General features: G+C 41.1%; 1 protein-coding gene across 2 annotated transcripts in view; it reads right to left on the reverse strand.

The window, feature by feature from the left end:
* Nucleotides 1–21,849, reverse strand: part of THEMIS (thymocyte selection associated) — an 88,451-nt gene that overhangs the window by 64,619 nt on the left and 1,983 nt on the right. For both annotated transcript variants that reach the window (XM_026070160.1, XM_026070161.1), the window contains exon 2: nt 7,959–8,117. In XM_026070160.1, the coding sequence (XP_025925945.1) occupies nt 7,959–8,117 (159 nt within the window). The remainder of the gene's footprint in view (nt 1–7,958; nt 8,118–21,849) is intronic.

A 21,849-nucleotide genomic window follows, 5' to 3' on the forward strand; every position in this document is an offset into this window, starting at 1 on the left:
GCAAGTAAGTGGGCCCCACATATTAACAGGTAGCTGCAGCTACAGAGACAAAGCCAAGCTTCTAGGGTGATACAATGCCTTTTTTTCCTTCCTTCCCCAAAAGCCATCCTAGGGCAGAAACCTAGGGCTCTGCTGCTCCACATTTTTGCCTCCTATGAACCATACAAAGGGTACAGTATCCTTGCATTCAAGGAAACCTCCTACCATCGCAGTTATGGAGGAATAATGGGACGGGCCTCAAGAAGTGTTGCCCGGCACCGATAGAGACTCTCATGGTAGCTCCACATCTCATGAGTGGTTTATACAATGTCTGGACAAGGGGTTAAATGCATCTACAGTTTGCATCCCTTCCACCCTGGTCACTGAGTGTGGGAACTGGGGCCAAACTGGCCGTGGCTCCCTTCTCATGGGAACCAGAGCATGAGAAAAAGACAGGCTGCCCCTGGCATGAACCGTGATCTCAGCAAGGCAGGACGCTGCTGGAGCGCAGAGCCTGACTCTGCAGCTTCAAGCAAGCTGCGTGCTAGCCCATCGCCAGAGAGCCATGCTTTCCTTCAGAAGAATGAGCTTGGCAGTCCCCACAGCATCAGCTGTAATGCCCAGCCAGTCCGCACAGCCTGGCGAGGGTAGCGCTCCTCACGCTCGTCAGCCACACTCAGGCCATGAAGGCACTTGRTGCATTTTGTTCAGGAGTGATGCTGGTTTGAATGGGTCGTCCCCTTCCACTTCCCTGCTGGAAGCTGGGCAGAAGCTCGCTTACTCCCCTCTCTAGACTTCCCCCTAACCGAGGGACCATTTAAAAAATTAGGTCAGGGAATTGCTTTGGTTAAAAATAACCTCCAAATTGCTCACTTCCTCCCAGACCAGTTCCTTTACCCAGTTTCACACCCCCACCCATCCTACAAAGACTCTTGTATCAACACAGTTGAGGGGCCCGCATGGAGGGGCTTCTTAAACAAGGGCTTCTCAAGATTATATTCCTAAAACCAGGATACATCAAACCATTCCCTCTACCATAACAGCCATTTTTTGCTGCAGAATCACTGTGATCCTAGGTCCACTGTAACAGAAACTGCTACATTCACTTCATAGCTTTTGCACCCTTGTTGTTAAAGGATATACCATTAAGATTCTGTGTGTTGAATAGCTTTTAACTGATTTTATCACCAGATTGGGCATGTTTGGTTCTAGGTATCCCATGAGACCACTAGTAACTGTGGCAACTAACAGCTCTGAGCACTTGTCAGCAGCCTAAACAGTAACTGCGTATTTGATTTACTGCAGAAATAGTCACTAATTGTGCCTATGTAACTGCTTTCCACCATTCTGTGCCTTCACAGCTGTCTGCATGATAGTTAGCTTTTCTTATGTGAAATTAGTATGCTTGTGCAAATATATCCTCTACATATATGTCCTCACTGCAGCACTGCAGGAAAGCCCCCAGATTTTTTTCTAGGTTGCAGCGAAACTGCGTCCGTGAATATAGCTGCACAGACACAACTTAAAGACACTTTTCTTTCTCACTAGTATGCTTAACATTTCTCACAGCTGTTTTTAACATCATTACAAGCAAGTTAGCTTCCCCAATCCTAATCACTGCTGGAGCTGTCAATGAAGATCAAGATAAGCTTGGTTCATCAGCATTTACAAAATATTAGTGACAAGTCCCTGATGACAAAACAAAGTTGTGGAAAACAAAACATCCCCTAAACAGTGTTCCAATGTCATGCTTTGCAAGCACAAAATGGGTATCATCTCCTGGCAATGCTAGGAGAAAGGAAATGGGAAAACTCTTCCTTAAAAGGATGTATTCAAAGTACGTATGATGTATCCCAAAGGCAATAACTATGTTTACCCATCTGCCAGATAGGAGCACATGTACTGCCCCTAGAAAACATCCAGAAGTACGTTAAAAAGCCTCCATAAACCACATTAAAAAAACATTTGCAGTTGAGACTATTTGACAAGGCACAGGTATGAGAAACATTCCTCTTCTCTGGGAGTCTGACACTAGACTCAGGCTCTACTAATTTCCCTGGGATGACCGAGCTGTTTGCAAAGCAGCTATATCAGCAACAAACTGATGAGCAGTCTGTGTTGGAAAGCAGGTTTCATATGGAAGTGTAATTGTCAGGTCTCATACAAAACTAGACAATTGATTATCCCCACAGGCCCAGGCAGACTGACTTTCTCAGGGTTGGGAGCAGAGAAATCTTCATCTTTCGTTCCGCTGGTTTTCTTAATTTTGGTAGCAGAATGCTTGCACAGACAACTAAAGAACCATGTGGACTTGCATAGTGAGCTTCTATATTAATGAGGCCTATGAATTAAAGGCACCTAATAGCCACCTGTTTATGCTTATGAGTATGTAAAGTTCCATATATTTCTCTCTCTGCAGATAAGAGGTGAATATTTAAAAAGTTATTCTGGTGTGATGGGTGAAAGTCACTGTGGTTCCTAACTAACTGTCAAAATCTGACATGGGGGTCTTCTCACAAATACCCTCCTTGCTATGATGTTTTTATTTATTTTTCACGGGGAAATGCCTTTAAAAAACTGTTATCTGGAACTATTCAGAACCTCATTAAAATCATTATGAATCAAATTACAAAACCAAATGTTTTCCAAACCTAACATAGCAAAGAATCCTCTGGAGCAGGGGACATATGGCAAGTCTGAGATGCTAAAGTTTGGACATTTTGAGGTCAAACAAAAATATTTTTGTGCTCTTTCGTAAATCATAAAATGAATGACTTAAATTCACTTAGACTTTTCTAAGAGAGCTGGGTGGACATCTGAGAGGGAGAAATGGAGGGAAATAGTGAATCTGGCAAAAGGTCCAGCTGGCATATTGAGAGCTGGCATTATTGCTCACATTGATCTACTTTCTAAATATAATATGGTCTGCAACCAAGGCACACCATTCCCCAATAGTTTGTGGAAAAATAGAGAGAGAGAGAGGAACAACTATATGTACACAATAATGACAGGAATCTATAGTCATAGTCAGACTCTGTGAGTCTTCTGCACCTAGTGGCATTTTGCCAGGTGAAGCACCTGTCTAGCTATAATATGATAGTCAGCCCCAAACCTAATCACCCCCTAACTTTCAGGAAATGCTTTCGGCATTGATGTATACAAATATACTGAAGAGGGGTGAGGGGCCTGAGAGACCGAAAAAAGTTATTTCTACTGGTATGAGAGAGAAAAGAAGGCCCAAGGATCACCCATGTAGTCCTGTGGCAAAGCATGTTTCTAGGAAGCATCTTTTTACAGAATAACATGCAGCTCTCATGTTAGTTACAGAGTGATAAAGTGTACCTCCCTGTAGTTTTATAGACTTCCCATTTTGTCTTAGAGTCCTGAAGGAAAGAACTGTCCTTTTCATTCTCTCTTTTTCTTCTCTTCACCACAGAAAAAAAATTAAAAAATACAAGAGAAAACCAGCAGCCAGGCTCATCTAGTAGAGCAGGAGGTAGCTTTCAAGAAAACTATAGCAGAAAGATCCTTTGTCCTACGCTAGCAGTTTCTATTGTCCAAAATAAAGCAGAAGAAAGGGAAGAGTGCAGTTTCCAACTTCTCTGGAGCTGACTTGATTGCCATTCCTCTTTTCCCTCATTCCCAACACCCCCTTCTCCCCTTCATCTGTTCCAGCATCCTCCTCTCCCCATCCTCTCCCACATGCTAACTCCTTGTTCTCATCCCTTTGTCTCCTGCTGCTTTTTTCTCTCCCCAGATTGATTGGGTTTTTCTCCACTACCTTCCCAGTCAGTGTCAACCGTGCTAATGTGAAGCTCAGGGTAAGAAATCAGGCAAATCTTCAGAGCCCTTGGTTCCCTCCAGCTCCTTACCATTCCTCCTCAATTGGTAAGCTTCACCGCCTAAAAGCAGTGTAGTAGACATCACCCTTGGCTTGGAGACCTAGGGACTGATTTTGCTGTCACTGTTTTACAGTGGGTTCACTCCACTAACTCCCGGTGGGTTCCTTCAGACTGACAGCATTTTAACTCATACGAGGATGAATCTTCTAGTGTCTAAACCCAATTCTTCCGCTCATGTGCTGCACAGCCATGGACAGGCCTCCCGTCTTGTGGCTCGCAAAGGTTGATAGCTCAAAGAGACAGCAGTGCTCAGCTCTGTGTTCGTGAGATCATGTAGAAATGAGCAGCGGTAACTAACTGTCATAGATCTGAGAAGATAGAGAGCCCAGCAATATTTTTGCAGAACAAGGAGTATTAAGAAACAAAAGGAAAACATTTGTGCCAGCACACAGGTCAGGTGTGTAAATTGTCCATCTCTGCTAACTTGTTGGTGGTGAAAATTGTGGTTCAAAATGCTGTTAGATGCAGTTATTGAAATGTCTAAAATAACAGCAGAATTTTTTTTTGGTCCAGTGTATGAGCACAGAAAGAATAGCCTGGCCCTCTGAAGCATGAAAAAGAACAAATTATTAGAATGAGACCAAAATGAAATAACACAGATAGTGAACTTGCAGTTGCAGTGATTTCTCTAATGCAAAGGCCAGATTAGGTCCTTATCTAGAATCTGATTTGCCAGAGCAGAAAAAAAGGACTTACGTAGACTGCAAATATGTTCAGAAAGTCAAAGAGAAAGGCTTGTTTAAAGCCAATGAGCCCAGTTCTTCTCTCACAGAGATGTTATCCCCAGTGTAACCTAAATAGAATTGTTGCTTACTTATGCTAGTATGCACAAAGTGAAAGGATAAATGGACCCATTTGATGGAAATGATAATTCACAATAAAGGAAATTGAAAATAACATTAAAACAAAAGGTCTGTTTACATCAGCATTGGCAAGAGAACACTCTAAATACAATGTAAACACAGTGCCAGTTCTACAGACCCAATGATATTTTTACTGAAGTCAGTCAGTGACAATGTAAAAAAATCAACTCCAATTCCATTCTATGCTTTGTTCTAGAGACGGGGCAAGCCAGCAACAATCTAATATGATGTTTCATTCAAATCATAAATGTGATAAAGTGACAGCTTTATAAAAGGAGAAAGGTCAAAAAAAAACGTGTGGGACAAGTTGACTTTGCAAAGCACAATCATTCTTTAGCTAAGAAATAAATTAGACAAATGACAAAGTTTCATCTTACTGAAAAGAACTCAAGTGGATAAGGATGCATATACAGAGCAAGAAAGAGACAGAGAGAGCAGTGCTCGCTATTGGGCTAATAAGAAGTGATATTATAACCCTCTTCAGTGCTGCTCTTCAATACTACCTATCATGTGGAGGATAGCAATGATGAATTTTAGCAAAGTGAACCCTGAATTTATATTTCTGGTGAAATAAGTTAATGTAGAAAAGAATACCCAGGTTTCTAGAATACTAGTTGTGAGAGTTTGTAAGTAGGCATGCAAACTGTAGTGCTTACACTGAATTTAAATATGTGTTTGATAGGGCAACAAATCACCAAGCTGTAAAACTGATCAGTTGAATGCCAAGAAATCCAGAATCACCAAGCTGAAGCATTTGAAATGGCAAGTCATTCTGTCCTAAAAATCAGGAGATTCAACATTAATAAATGTAGGAATACTTTTATCACTCAATTGCATTGGATGTTTTAGGATTGCAGTGTTCAAACTCCTGCCAGTCAAGAGTTCAAATATAACCTCCTATAGTGATGATAGAACAAATTTTAATGATAGCAAAGAAGCTTAAATTCAAGAAGAATACAAAGTATCTGGAGAGTTCACAATACAGCAGTACTTTAATATCTCTAGATAGCCACAAATAATTAAAATGTCTTTAATTGCTACATCTGGGACCTATCAGTGCTCAAAAATGGCATGTATTCTAAAAAAAGTCTTTTAACAAATGGTCATACAAATGTTTCTGATTTACAGAATAAGAAAAACATGAAAGTAAAGTGAGGATCCACTGGGAAACAGAAAATGATACATAGGACTACTTCAGGGAGAAATCTATATTTTGAAGATGGAAAATGAAGGCATAGCAGAAGGTATTTTCCTGTAGAATTCAGATGAGACAGTGAACTCCTGTGTGTTTTTACATTTTATTTATTTGGCTCAAGAGGTAGGCCTTGCCTTCCTCTGCAAAAACACATGTAACAGTTTGGATACTGGCATAACCTAAACAATATATATGTATGTGTGCATGTCCTCATATTCACAGCAGAACATTATAAGAACATCAATGAGCTTACTAAGTCAGGCATTCAAACATTAGCAGATACCCATATTATGTTTCCCTGTGCAGCATTAATATAGCCTCCAATATGCATGCATTATGATACAGTGTTAATTAAATGTTTATGTGCTGTTTTTTTCTATACGAGTGCTGCCTCATTCAGTGCACTAGCTAGACTGTGGTTTGGAAATAAATCAGAATGAGGTAGTGAAAATGCTTGTCATCTTTCAGGTTCCTGTCTCATTTGCTGCAGAAGGTGGAAGTGTGTAGCAAGTGCGACATGGACTTGCAGGAGAATAATGATCTGGGAGTTCTCCACAATTTCCTATAGACCTTGACTGTCTGCCTTGCACAGACAACCTTACTCTGACAGCTGCCATCTTCTGAACACCTGAATACTTTTCTAGCATTACTGTTACTGTTACGTACTTTTGTGCGTGTGCATGTAATTTACTGTGTTAAAAAAAACACATCCCTCTCACCATGGAATCCCATCATTTGGCATTCTCTCAGACATTCACACGGATCACCGAAGTGCCACAAGTTTAGGACCTCCATATAAGCCCCTATAGCAGGGGAAGGCACCGCAGCACCACCATCCCGGCAGAGTTCATGACAGCTGCGGCTGGCGAATGGCAGGGGAGCCCTGCAAACAGCCGCAGGGGCTGATGTGCCATCGCGTGCGCCCTTTCCCTGCATTCTTGATCTGCAAGCATCCCATCGCCTCTCTCGGAGCAGCCGTCCCGCCCAGGCACCGTCCCCAAGTCCACTGGCCTCTTTCCTCGGCTCCCCCTCTCCAGCCCCCTCACCTGGGGGGCTTGGGGGCCCTGCTCCCGTCACCTCTCCCGGCATAGGAAATCCCCTACATGTGTATTTGGGGGAGGGGGGCTGTAGTCCCCCTGTGATGCAGATTCCCAGCTCTGCCCCCATTTCCAGTCCCAGCTCTTTGCATATTAAGGCTTTATCCTTCTGCCCTGCTCCCAGATCTAAGTCAGATCTTTTCCTACCAATTTTCTAACCTCATTTGCTTCCCCCATTTCCCCCACACACACATACACACACAGTCCAGTGCTTCCCCTCTGCATTTCAGTCACTTTCCTTTTTAACACATTCTGGGCCCTAACAGCAGAGGAACTCTGATGAAAGCAGAATTGAAAAATAAACAAACATGACATGTATGAGTTGCCGAAAATGCAGAATTTGGCCAGTTCTCCCTAACAAGGCCACATGAACAGAAGAAGACATGTCTTAAACATCGTTGGTACCAGAGGCCAAATTTCAGGTCCACACTCCAAATAATGGCCATCTTGGGACTCCTCTACAGAATAGCCTAAGCTTTTTTTAGCAGAAAAAAACATTCATTTTCCCCTGATGTTGTTCCCAGGCATCGACCAGCCACTTTGGCCATTTGAATTAAAATAAATAATTAAAAAACCCCACAAAGTATAACAAAGTACTTTAAATATTTTACATTCAGAACAATAAAGTAATAATATATCAATAGTAAATAAATTATAGTCTGAGCACACAACAAGGAAAACTTCAGCTCAAAGTTAAAATTTTAACAATAATAATTTCCATCCAGGCATGAAAGAGAACTGTAAGAGTTGAAATTTAAAAATGAGTTGATTGTGTCTTGTGCCATCCAGTAAAATTGTATCCTTGACAGCTGAGCTGTAACCTCAGACAAATATCAATCGAAACAGCAAATCAATAAAATGAACAAAGGTGATTACTCAGGGTTATAATTCCTCAAAAACATGTATTCATGAAATACTATACCAGGAAAATTCAGTGGTAATTCCACTTTGGCTGAAAACTGGCTCTCTTCATTATTCTCACAGATACTTGCTATGAGCTTATTAATTTTGAACCCAATAACTTTAATCACTTCTCCTGTTGACAGGCAGCATTCATTTCCAAACATTTCATAGATGGAACCTGAAAAGAAATACAAAAGGAAAGAAAAGTGATATTCAGCTTTTTTTCCCCTACTTTTTTCAAGAATCTTTATCTCTTTGATGAAAGAAAAAATACCTTTACAAGTTGTATGAAATATACTTATTTTGCAGTAACTAACCTGATTTTCATTTTCTTCCTTAGTGTCACAGGCAAATCCATCTCGTGACTTCAGTGATCTCTAGATCAGCCCTGTATGTACATTGTTCTTAGATACATGTCTCCATACTGGCATAAAGAGCTCTGAAGGACCAGCATTTCAAAGTTATTACTTTGAAACAGAACGACTCAAAGCATGGGACCTCCTGGCTCACCAATGGCAGCCTCAGGAAAGCACCAGGCAATGGAACTGTGGCAGGAAAGGTCCCTATGTACAGTGCAAGGCATATAGCATACCCTATAGAAAACAACAGATCGCAACAAAAGACAAAAAACACAGACCCTACGAGATACTCTGAGAGAGATTAGGAGATATCAAAATGCAACCAAGATTTGAAATTTCTACAGTAACAGGAAATCTCAAGAATGTACAAGAAATGTGAAAGTTGATAACTTCACAGCGGTAATCCTAGGAAGTGGTCTCTGCCCCCCTGCCCCACACTGTATCAAAAGAAAGCTCTCCTAGAAACTACTGGTTCTGCTCTGGCAGAAAATGTTCCTCTGTGGTCTGTGATGTTCAGAAGTTTAATTTTTGAGTTTATGAACAAGACAACCCAACCAAGCATTTCAGAGATTCCTCAGCAAAACCTAGGATGACAGCTCACCCTACCAAATACCCTCCCTTTTCTGGTCTAGCTGTGGCCAATCTCTGCTGTTTCAGATGAGGAAGGAAAAAAAAATAAATAAATGAAAATAAAATGAAACCAAAACAAAAGYCAAGTTATGCAGAAGAAGGAAAATTCTTCCTGGCCCCTGAAGGAGATTAACAGAAGCTTTGACGCATGGGATTAATTAATTATATATAAAGGCAGTGCAGCAAACACATGGGGATTAAGTCTTCTCTCAATTCCATTTGTAGATAGCACTAAATTGAACACAGAAAGCCTCTCATCCCAAATGTTAGCTTTAATGCCAGCACCAGTTCTTCTGATGCTGTGCAGTTCCTTCCATGAACTTATTAATCTCTTTCTGAAATGATTTGAAAATACTCTTTTTGGAATCTCAGCGCAGAACCTCATTTCCTTCATGACAAGAAACCTTATTCTCGTTTCCACTGTTAATTTATTGCTCTATTTGTTCGCTCTACTACTAACATTGTTCATCTGCTTGAATACATTTTTTTCTCATTTTCATTTCTCCCTCCCCAAAACTATTTACAAAGTTAATTTTGTCCCTTTTCTATTCCCATTTTTGACAAAAACCTACAAGAAACAAGTTCTCTTCGTCTCCTCTGAGAAGATAATTTTTCTTTCCACAAACCTTTTAGTAGCCCTTACTTGCATCTTCTTCAAAGTCTTTTTTTTTTTCTTTCTTTGTTTTTCCTTTTAGCCTAGGTAAACCAGAATGGTCTCAAGCAATAAGAGATATTTAAAACCTGACTTCTGGCTATACAGTAGCTTTCAATAATTGAGACAGTCTGTACTCAGTTATTGCCATTGCCTGCAGAACTCACTATCCACCGAAAGTAACAATCTCTGCTGCATGGCTTTCCTTGTTAGGTGGAAACAAAAGCTTTTTTTTTTTTTTTTTTTTTTGGCCAAGTGTCATATCAGAAATGCAACTCTTAGTCCAGTGATTTTCCTAATGTTCACTCAAGGTCAATTCAAGTCACAACCATAACCTGGGCTAATAAGAAGCTCTTAATAAGTCTGGGATATAATTATCAACTGTACTGCAACACTCACAAGAGACAAGCACTTTGCCCCCACCACCTCCACCTCACTGGAAGTCATTAGAACGCCAACCTCAGCAAAAGTCACTCTGGCATTAGCCCAAACTCAAAGCCTCAGTGGAGCACCACACAGGTGATAGGTTTGTGTCAGGACACAAAGATGAGTAACAGCAAGACTGAGTAACTGATTAAGTTTATTCTGTTTTGAAATAAGGTCCAAGCCAACCTTTCTGTTGCCTGTGGATTTCTCTTGTAATTGAGATGGGCTCCAGGCAATCCCCAGATGCTCCCCTGAGGAAGACAGGTACTGATGTAGCTTTCACCCCGATGCAGGGGGGATCTAGACAAAAAGTCACATGGCAGATGCTTTTGGCAAGCTGAAGGTGGCAACATTGCTGGGTTTCCCTGTTGTGACTTCTACACAGGATCAAGGGGACTAGTGTACTTAGACTCTAAACTCCCCCAGCAGGCTACTGACTTTCTGTTGCACACCAGCATGATGCTTAGCACAGAGATGTTCTGGATTATAGTGCCCACATACATTAACCACTGGTACTAAGCAGAAAACCAGGAGAGCTACTAACCTTTAACTATAAAAGAACAATCTGTTTTTCTTACTGTAAATACACTGCATAGTTGTTTGCTCTCCCTTTAGCCTCTGAGCAATTCAACATTGACTAACTCAGCTGTCTTCGCTGAATATTGCTACAGCTCCCATCAGCAGCCTGGCTGCTGCTCTAATAAACACATGAGGAATTATCATAGCTCTCATTGCTTTAGTTGAGCTCCATAGGATATTTTATGACAGTCAGAAAAGTGTATGTGCAATACTTATTTCATATTAGAGTTAGAGAGGGAGAAAGATTGAGCAGCCGTGAAGACAGTAATATTCCTTTTGTGCTGAAGTACCTCACTCCTTACATCAGACACAGTACAGAGATCACAGGCAACCATTGTATTATTATCCAGAGGGAATCCCAGAGGACCCAGCCTGATGGGCTCTGCATTATAGAAACATGGAAAGATGAGCAAAGAATTTCAGTATTCTTCCCCCCTCCCGAATGAATATTTGCAAAAATGTATTCAAAATGATAGCTCATTGCTTCCTGAATCTTTTTTGTTCATTGCAGATTTACAGTTGGCTTCTCCAAATTACCTCACTTGAAAATAGACCTCTAGAAACCATTTACCATCTGAAAGTAACTACACCAACTAATTATGGGCTCCAGGCATGTTTGTTTTCATCTTCGCTAGACAGTCTTTTGTAAGCCTTCTACTAGATCCAGTTGGGACCCGCTGTGCGCCTACATGCTAGGCAGTACTGATCCGTAAGAGCATAGAGACTGGATGATGCAGTCTTCTGGTGGCCTCACTGGCTTTGGGTGACTTTCAAATAAAGTAGTAGCTGGAGTAGAGCAAACTAAGCAAATGCCCTGAGGGGAAGAACTGAGCAGTTAAGAGGTTGAACGTCTCCAAAAAATTGTATGATTGAAGATTTAACCACTACTTTGGTCTGTATCTGCAGCAGAGTGGTGCTATCAAGAAATAAAAAGGAGAGTCAGAGGAGGGCCCTACTTCTGATTATGGTTGGTTCTAAAGGACTTACTACTTTTATCCAGTTTGCTTTTCCTCAGGCCCAATAGGCTAACTGTAAATTGTACCGCAGAGAGTTTGAGAAGTCCTATACTCCACCACAAAATAGAAAATATAAATGGAGCTAGCAAAAAAGTGAAAACACTGATCAGTTTTTGACAGGTCCAAGGCTGAAGAGCCAATCTGGCAATATCCATGAGAAGAGACTAGCACTGCCAAACTCTCAAAAAAAGATGACTGGACGACCCAAAAATTAGCCTTTGACAAAGAAATCAGAATTTGCAAAACTTAAGAAATACATAAAACAGTCTACAGAGGGTGAATGGTATCCTGGCACTATAGAGACAGCAGGGAATCTAAAACACTACAAGAAAAGGGTAAAATACACAAGAAAAGAGACATCTGCACTCATAAAAGAGATAAAGTACCTGAGGCAGATAAGCATATGGAGTTCAGGCTGGAATCTACAAAAAGCATTACATGGAGCTGCAGGCTCTGTTGCAAACATCAAGGGCCAAGATAATGCATTCAGAAAAAGATGGATTATAAATGCCAAACTACAAGCCGCTAAAAGAATGTGCACAGAATAGACATACAGGGCTGTTGCAGCACTTCAACTCTCAGGGTTTTTCCTTAGAACAAAACGTAACATCGTTGAAGAAAGCAAATGGATCACGCATCTAAAAGCATCAGTTCTAAGAAAATAGTGATATTAAAATTAAGACTTAAAAAGTCACAGGTGTGAGTAAGAAAAAAGTCAAGAATTACAGGAGACGAGTGTCCTGCCATCAAAGAAATAAACTGTGAGTGAGTACAGAATCCACTGGCAAAGATAATGCTTTGTACTAATATCAAGGGAAGTGACTGTGTTCTTTAATTAAAAAAAAGAAAGAAAGAAAGAAAGAAAGAAAAGCCATATTTTGGTCCTCATCAAGAAGGGAAAGGGAATTAATCAGTTAGGAAGGATGTTTTAAGTCTTCTAAGGGGTAGGGAAGCTCTTAACAGAATAGAAGTGGAGAGTGCCCAAGTATACCAGGATTCATGGCCAGAAGAAAGTACCTTTCATCCTAAGACACAACCCAGAAGAGGAGCTGGTTAGACAGCTTGAATAAACACAGAGTAACTGATATACCTTGTTATATTTTCCATCAATTAACAAGGTCAGAAACCAACCTAAAACAACGTATCAGTAGCAATGTTTATATATATGAGCAGATAAGATAGATAAATGTATATATGTGCATATATGCTGATGGACAGGTAGATGCCCACCCAAATTCCCATGTTCATGGGCCTTAATTACCTCAAGGTCTCTCCTCCTTTATCAGATTCATTGGAAACAGACCAAGAGGTAGAAAGATTACAAGGGTCAGAGGTTGGGAGGAGGATGGCTAACAGACCGAGAACGTGATTGCGGAAGCCTCATTTTTAATGTTATCAGGTTAAGAAATCATTTAAAAATGCAACTCTGCCAGCCATTCAAGAACAGATTCATTTTTGGGGGGTGCAATTGTACATATAGTATTGATTGTAATTACACATTTGTCTGCAACTAGATTGCCTTAGCCCTGATTTTAGCCCTTGCTTGGCGGTTTGCCTGGAATAGTACAATGAAGATTACGTTCAGACAGGAAAACTGTTACCTGTGTGATTTGTCATCTAGGCATTTGCAGCAAATATTTGCGCTGTTAAAAGGGAGGGAGGGAAACTACATGGTTTTCAAAAGGGACAATAAAAATTCTCTTTCAGTGAAAAGCCAGGCGAATTAGTCTTAAAATGTTGTGAACATACCTGCTGTGCGACAGTGTAAACCTGAAAGATTTTACTTCAGCTTTCTGATGGCGACCCTCACATACAATATATTGAAAAATAAAATAAAAATTAAAATGGTTCTTTTAGTACATTTATTTGTTGTTGCACATAAAGTCCCAGTGTTTTTCCCACTAAAGCCACAAAGAAAGTGTAAGATATATTGAAAATGTAAATCCAGTAACCTTAAGGACTGAGTCTTTTTGATTTGAGAAAGATGTATACAATATAATGCAAAAAACATTTTAGCAAGACCTAGAATAAAGCAGCTTATTTACGGTGCTCAAACAATGCCCCTGAAGGCTGTAATTAAAGAGCTTGTTGCCTTTGAAACCACCTTTTTTGGATTGCTACTTTGTTCAATGAAAAACACATTTATATCCTTTTATAAGCTCATCTCTAGTTTGACAATCCATAATAGCAACTGCTGTGATCACATCAAAGCAAGCATAACAATTGGTTGAGTATCTTTTTCTTCCATCTTTCCTAAAATGTTAAGTAACTGCACCACCCTCGTCCCTATCATAAGCCCTTCTTTATTTGATTTATTTCTCTTTATAGGTAGAAGAAGCATCTTTTCACATGAAAAACAACAATATAAATTATAAATACAGTGAATGCCTGAGATGCATCATGTCATTCTTCATTACAYGGCATATGAAATACCACCGAGAGAAATATTTTATAATACACCTTAGAACAGCAAACATATAAGTAATATTGCCCTTCTTCTTCCCCATAGCTCTGAGCCCTGTTTGGTCACTGTTCTAAAAGTGAATGTTTCACTGATGGCAGTAGGAAGTGTGGCTCAAAATTAGGTCCATGACTAAATAGTAAGAATACATCACTGTTACCTAACTCCCTTTCCTCACACGCCTCTAGACACTTTAGCAAGGAGAGCTAGGGAAGGTGATGCAATAAAGACAAAAGACCTGGCAAGGGTCATGCAGAGGATCATTCAGCAGAGCTGGAATTTGAACCCAGACTGGCTGACTCGCAGTCTAATAGCCTGTCTGCTACAGGGTGCTGCTAAGCACTTCCAAATACCCCTGATTCTTTTTTTCTCCTAACAAAGACCAACTTTTTCTCCTAACAAAACCAAATGGCTTTGTAGGCCAAACACTAGGCACTGACTCCCTAGCCTCATGAGTTTGAATCCTTGAAGGAAAAAATTCTGCCTTTCATCTCTCAGTAGCACCCACTGAATTCATTGCAGTTGGCAGGCTGAGAAGTCTTTGAAACACGATCCAAAGAAGCAGGAACCTGGCTGCTTTGCAATCAGATGAAAGATGTCTCGACACATTTTGAAAGAGCAGAACTTTGTCCCAATGTCTTTTTCCAAATGCTCCTTTCTCCACTATTATGTTGTCATAGATTGCCCATATGGGTGCTGTCTTCCCAGATCAGAGGTGACTACATTTCAGTGGCTGGCAAGATGGTTCTGCTTTCATATAAAGGCATGACCCCCTGGAGTATTCAGTCAGTCAGAATTACAATAGCCTGCTTCTGCTACGACACAGTTCAGTTGAAATCACAGTTTTATTAAAGCTGCTGCAGGCTCCCAAAGTAATATGAAGGGCATAATGTACCTATAATTAGTGTCACTAAAAGAGATATCATTCTTTATGGGCATTATTTAGGGGTTAGCCAATTGTTCAGAGTTTATGCTCTTTATAAAGAAGATAAATCTATTTTAAAGTTGTGAGGAGTAGAGTTTTGCTTAACTTTATCAGTAAGTAATATTATGCTCTGATTAAGCAGTAGGGAAAAGCAACCTGAATTTCTAACAGTGAGAAGTTACTTTTTTTTTTCCAGTCCCACGTCTTCTGAGCACTGAAGACAATAATCTGCATCCTGGACTTTCCACACCAAAACAAGATAACATCGGGGGTGGGGGCGGACAAAAAGAGGCTGAAAATCATATTCACAATGGCAGGCAAAGCATGAAGCATACCTCCAGTTTCTCTTTCCAACCCCAGGCTGTAAGAGTGTGTACAAAGAGTATGAACCAGCTGTATGGCTTTTATCTGCCACTTCCTTCCACCTCCAAAAGGTGCACCTGTGTAGAGCGGGTGACCCCAGCTCCCCTGTGTCCACAAGGTGCTCCAGAGGTCCAGGGCTAGTAGTGGCCACAGGCAGCATGCATTGCTATAGTAAATCCCCTATCAAGTGACGGAACAACTTACTGGGCTGCGTGATGGGACTTCTTTCTTTAACGTGTCTAAGCAACAAAAACCTGCAGGTTTGGTCAGTCTGGGGCGCAAATCCTCCAAGAGGGTTTGGTGCTGAATTGCCACAGAGGTAAACATCCTTCAAGCGGCTGTTTGGAAATGGGTATCTCATCTTGATACTAATTAGGCTGCAGAGGATCTGATTTTTGCCAGCACAAAACCATCAAAAAACAAAGGCTGAAGATTTATCTTTTGCCGTATAAAGTCAAACTTTAAATGTCAGATGCTTTAAGCCATTTCAATCATAATGGAATTTTTTAAAAAATTACTTCTGCAGTTTCTGATTTATTTCTTTCCTGATGGGTTTATGGCTTTTTTTTTCTTTTTTTCTGATTCACATCTATCCAGAGGGCTCATGCTCTGCATGTGGCAGCCCAACTTTTGTGCGTGCAGCACCCACTATAATGGAAAGAGCAAGTGAAACCGCAGTTCCAAATGCAACATCTTTGACCTTTTGTTGGTTTTACCCTCACAAGTCGGAATTACTGCAGTAATGAGGAGAATGCTGAAAGCTGCTTTTGAACAGCATTAGCCACTGCTGTTTTAAGTGTTCATGATTTATTTAGTCTTATTCATTTTCTTTGCAACACTACTTACTTTTACTTAACATATGTTTATTCAAGGCATTTAAGTATATGTTTAACAGCAAATGTGTGCTTTGTTGCACTGGATTTAAGAAAGCTGTTTAAATTAAGCTGGATCAGGCTAGAGGGTTGAGTACTTACAGATCAAGCCCAAATTTGGAAACATGTTTAAGCACCTTCCTCCACCAAGATGACAGCCCCATTGACCCATCAAAATCAGTCCAATGGAGCTAATGAGAAACAGCTAACAGAGATTAACACCATGTTTTCTCATGCATAGATCACTATTTATTTGTGGGGGGGAAAAAAAAAACCACAAAAACCCTGTAATTCAGCAAAATGGTCGTGGACCAGCATATTATGAGATATTTATCCCAGCATCTTCCCTTCCCTCCTATGGCTGTCTCCTTCTCTCCCCGGAGCCCACTGTCTCTGAGTTTGTAAAAGCTGTCTTGGCGTTTTTAAGGGAGGCAGGTTTACGTGTGGGGAAACAGGGCTCCTGCTCCTGCAGACCTCATTTCCTCATCCCTTGAGGTCCGAGTGCAAGAATAAGCAGGGGAAAGCTCTTCGCTGCAGTGAGCCAGCACATCGAGGACAGCTTCAGCAGCTCAAGGCAGGGGACTGATCTCTGCTTCGTGAAATAGGCCAGACAATTTGGATATTCCACCCACCCCCTATGCCATCCACAGAGAGGCCCTGAGCTGAATATCGCTGAAAGAAAATGCCCAAAAGAAGACACTCAAAACAGCTTCCCCCTGAGTTCCAGCTACACAGGGTCAGATTTTTCCCGCAGTATCTGGATGAGTCATCCCACTGAGGGCAGTGGCATGAATAAAATGAGCAATATTTGACCCATAAAAGTTAGGTTTTGTTCTCATATAACATTCACTGAAAGGCACTTTCCTTCTTGTTCAGAATAAAATACGTTTACGAAGCAGTCTGAACAAGTACAGGTGAGTTTCAGTGGTACATTTTAATAGACAGAGAAAATTTACTAACATGCTCTGACTACCGACCACTGAAGAGAAGTCACACAGTCTGTTACTCCTGCTCTACCTAGGGATCTTGCTCTTAACTGCTGAATCAAGAGGAAGGGAAGCAACAATGTTCATGAAAAAAAACACTTTCCATTCTCCAACATTTCAAGACAAATTTGGCTTCTGTATCTGTAAAAATGGGTCAAATTAGCAACTGCAAACACTGTAGCACAAATTTCTACTATTTCATGTACAATTTTCCTTTTGGCTTTCACTCAGATGATACTCCACTCAGTAAATGCAGAGGTTATCTGTATTGATCTTCCACCTCTAAGATATACAACCCTAATCGTCTTCATCAAAGCTGTAAAATGTTGTTCTTGCTTTAGTCCCTGTTTAAATTGTATTTTTTAATGAAAAAGCACCTTCGATAGCCATGAAAAGGCAGCTTGCGTATTTAATTCATATGTAGTACAGACTACATAACCTTCTAGTTTTCATTGACTCACTGGCTTTTCACACTGATAAGGAAAGCAGGATTTGTTCCCTCTAGATTGCCTTGAAATTAGTAAAAAAGTATTCCATCCTACATGATCGTTTTCTAACTRATAGTGTTGAGAGTTATTTCTTGTCTAAATTAGAAGTTGAGCAGCTGAGGTTTGACGTACACAGTTTCTTCTTTTATTTAGTTTGCCTAGCTGCTGTTACAGGATTAACAGGACTTTTCATAATTGGTTCCAGGGCTCTGCTGATGGCCAGCTGAATCCATCACTGCCCTGAAAGGCTCACAGAAGTGCTCACTGGAAAGATGCTGTTTCCCAGTAACAGAAGCAGAAAGGGTGAAATTGAAACTGCAGAGACAGCAAGCAGGCATGGATTTGCAACTAACAAAGGAGAACCAAGAGGAACCGTGAGCCTAAGCATGTTCATGTGCTTTATGGCTCACCTCAGAGAGTTTTTAAATGGAACTATTCACATTCCTCAAAGAACTAGAGGATCCCCAAGTGCTTTGTTTAGCATTGCCTCTATATACAGCTTCCAGAGTACCAAACTACCACCCAGAGACGGCATCCACACCCGGCAATGTCGAGCATCTTTAGGACTGGAAGGAGCAGGCTCAGAGGACATTAACTGTGGATGTATATGTGACCCTGCTGTTGTCTTTTCCCACCACTTCTCTCCCAGCATGGAGAGAACTGGCACTTTCCAGATCCCCTTGAAAGGGAGCACAGAGAGCAGCATTGCATTTACAGCCTGCTTCTTCATTGCGCTCCCAACCTGCAGAACTGGAGGCTGCTGGCTTAAAAAGTCCTTCTGCCCATAAAAAAGCATACAGTATAAAGCTTCCTGACAAGTATCACAGGTCAGCCGTAAAGAGGAGGCATTCTGGCACTGTGGCTTACACGACACACATGCTGCTTTTGAACAGCCGAACGGCACTGAAGAGCTACTTTGTACTGTGACGAATCCCAATTCTTGGGGTCCTAATCCCATCACTGATGTGTGCATTTGGATTCTGGGGAATAAAACAAGGCAATGGAGGATCTGTAGTTAGGCAGAACAAAAATGGTAGGGTCTCAGGTAGAGAATACGGCTAGTGATAAGAAACACCGATAGAGTAGGTGCCTTGATCAGGTCTAAATTTTTCACAATTAAAGTTTGGCACTTTTTACTGTCCTACCACTGGTTAAATTAAGCCTGCAGAATATTAAATTCAATTACCCATAAAACAATTATATCAGTATTAAAACAGACATAATTTTTGCAACATAAAGATGAAAGCCCATACTTGCATGCTATCTGTAAAAACCAGTGGCAAGATAGTACTCAGCTCACTAAGCATCAATATTTACTAAAATATTCAAAGAAAGACATTCAGTCAATCAAATCAGTTTCCAATGGAGTTTCAGTAGTTTAATTTTCTAATAACATATTTTAATGAACTATTAAATTGTCATGTACTTCAGTCTGTACTGTAGTTCCTTTCTAATCAGTGCTGATTACCAAGATATTTGTATCTGACAAACTCACTCTCATTTTATAATCAGCCTTCCCATTTCCTTCAGTGATCCAGCTACCCAGTTTCTGCAGCAGTGAATGTTATGACAAGAACAATGAACTGCAGAGCCCGATAAAACTGCCTGGAGTGACATCCCTGGGCTTGGCAGAGCCACCCTTTCCTTTCACCTATCCTCCTGTTCCAAACTGGGGACGACAGTTTCCCCACTTCTGTATGACCCTGTGAGTGTGATGAATGAAAAACACTTTGGAAGAACTCATGGCTGTTACTGTAAAACCCCAACATGTTCATTTTAAAGAGATAAGCCATGTAAGGCAAGTGCTATTTTTGCTTTCAGTCTTGTGCATAGTGTCACAAGCAGTTGTAGATAGTGATTATAGGCTTGCTCTCTGACTATGCAGCCACACACTAGTGGAAGTAAAGGGGTCTACGAACAGGGGGGTATGCCCAAGCTCCTCAAGCCTTGGCTATCGAGCCTGAAGCAAACTGAGTAGCACTTCAACTCACTCTAAAGCCCGGACACAGTGTGAAAAATGCTGGAATTTCACAGATGGTATCATCTCAGGGAAAACAGACCTTGTGTTTCAAGCCAGGAACAGAGAAGAGAACTGTTCCTCAGAGAGGTGGCTAGATCTCAGCATTCATCACCAATGGCAGAAGATACACAAAGCCTGAGTTCAATCACCCTTAGCTTCTCTAGCATAAAGTATTTTGAATTGAATCAGGGTCTGTATAGTCCAGCCCATTTGCATTTTTGGCAGCTACAGTTAAATGAATCACAAGTTCTTTAATAGTAGCAGGAACGTAATTTTGTACAGACCTACAGAGAAACTATTGGTGGAATGGGTGCAAACAGCACAAGTTTTCAACTTATTCTCCTCCATGGACTGCAACAGGCAGGCCTCCGTCTAAAAATGAAGACCTAGATAGTATTTGGTGCTACACAGGTATGAAGGCAGAAGGGGACCTTCTACAGCTCTCACCTGTTTTAAATGCTTCTGCCCAAGGGCAAGCAAATTCCCACTCTCACCCTGGAGCCTGACTGGGCAGCTTCTAATAAAAGGATCTCCCCACACGGAAAAAATGCCTCCATCTCTTTAAAAGCCCATAGCACTATGCTCTCCTCATGCTTCCAGAGCTACTGAAACTCTCTCAAGAGCAGGGAGGTTAATTTGCAAGTCATATATTTGTAGAACCATTTAGAACTAAATGCAGTTTAAGCAAAACATTGCTTCCAGATTGAATAAAGGAAGGTTTATCCCCACAGCACACCAGTGAACCTCATAAGACTGCAGAATGAGTTAAGCTCTGTTGTCTCCTTACCACAACCTTCATTGGTTGGTTGCTACAGCTTTGATTTGACAGATCTAATGGACTTAGTAGTTGCATGTACTCCATTTGCCACTTTGTAGCTGTTCAACCTGACATTAAGAAACGCTGCATTCTTTCTGGGGGTGTGGAGAGGAGAACACATGTAGCATTCCCCATGTACAGATTCTCATTACTTTAAATTTTTATCCCAGAAGCTTATTCATCACTTGTGATTGATCAGTTTCAAACAAACCCAACACTGTAATGCTTTAAAAATAAATCTCCTCCCTTGCTATCTGCACGTTCTACTAAGAATGCGTTAAGAGTCCTCTGAAACCCAACTGCATAAAACAGCTAATCCAAGCAGAAATCGGCTATCCAGGCTGACTTCATTGCAGGCTGGCAGCTGGTAAAATCAGTGCACAAATGCTCTGATTTGATCCCTGCAACCATAGCAATGAACCCATGTTCCCTGTCAATAGACCTGCCATTATCCACAATGAGATTGCTGGTATATTGGACATGATAAGAGAAATCAAAAAGGTTGTTAAGGGGAAAAAAACTCTATCCAAGGAAGGACCCAATGGTTGTCCTAATGGAAATTCAAACTGTACAAAGTGGTGCACTCTCCTGTTTTGCACTATAACAGGAATTACTTCTGACTCTCTCTGAAGCACTACTCTCGCTTTGGAAAAGGCAACATAAATCATAATGCAATCACAGAACACTGTGTTCACTCCTGCTGCAAGGCACGGAAGGAAGCAAAGCATTCAGGAAGGATCCGACTCAGCCAGAAGGCTCAGGAGGGAGGGAGAGAAAGGCCCAAGAAGATCTTTGTAGCCCTAGATCCTGCAAACCTTTCGGGTAGAGAGCAACTCAAACTTCCACTACAGCAAAGAAGAAGAGAGAGGAACAATACAAGCCTATTAGCAAACATGCATGTTTCTAGGTGCTTGGGGATATGCCATTTTGTTAGAGGAGGGAGCCAAGTAGCACTTCTCTATCAGTGACTTGCCCACTGCATAAGCAAGAAATATCCAGAGGTATGTTAGCATTGCATGTAGCCTGCTGTTGGAGAAGCGTACAAGTACAACAGAGCAGAAGCCCCTGGAGCAGAGGGCAGAAGAGGTTGCGCTGCCAAAGATTTAAGAAGCAACAGAGCAGCGCAATGGGTCTAGCTTTTAGTGCAAACATTTCTGGGTGTGTACAGCACACTGCCACCCCTTCCCAAGGCTACACAGGATCTTTTACTACAGGCAGTTATCAGCAATAGCCTTTTCCTCACAGAGGGGCACGAGGAGGCTGTCACAGAATGGCCCATATCCTACACTGGAGCCTCAGTTGTGTACTTGTTCTCA

The sequence above is a fragment of the Apteryx rowi genome, unplaced genomic scaffold (assembly GCF_003343035.1).
Source record: "Apteryx rowi isolate R43461 unplaced genomic scaffold, aptRow1 scaffold_305, whole genome shotgun sequence".
NCBI classification, from domain to species: Eukaryota; Metazoa; Chordata; class Aves; order Apterygiformes; family Apterygidae; genus Apteryx; species Apteryx rowi.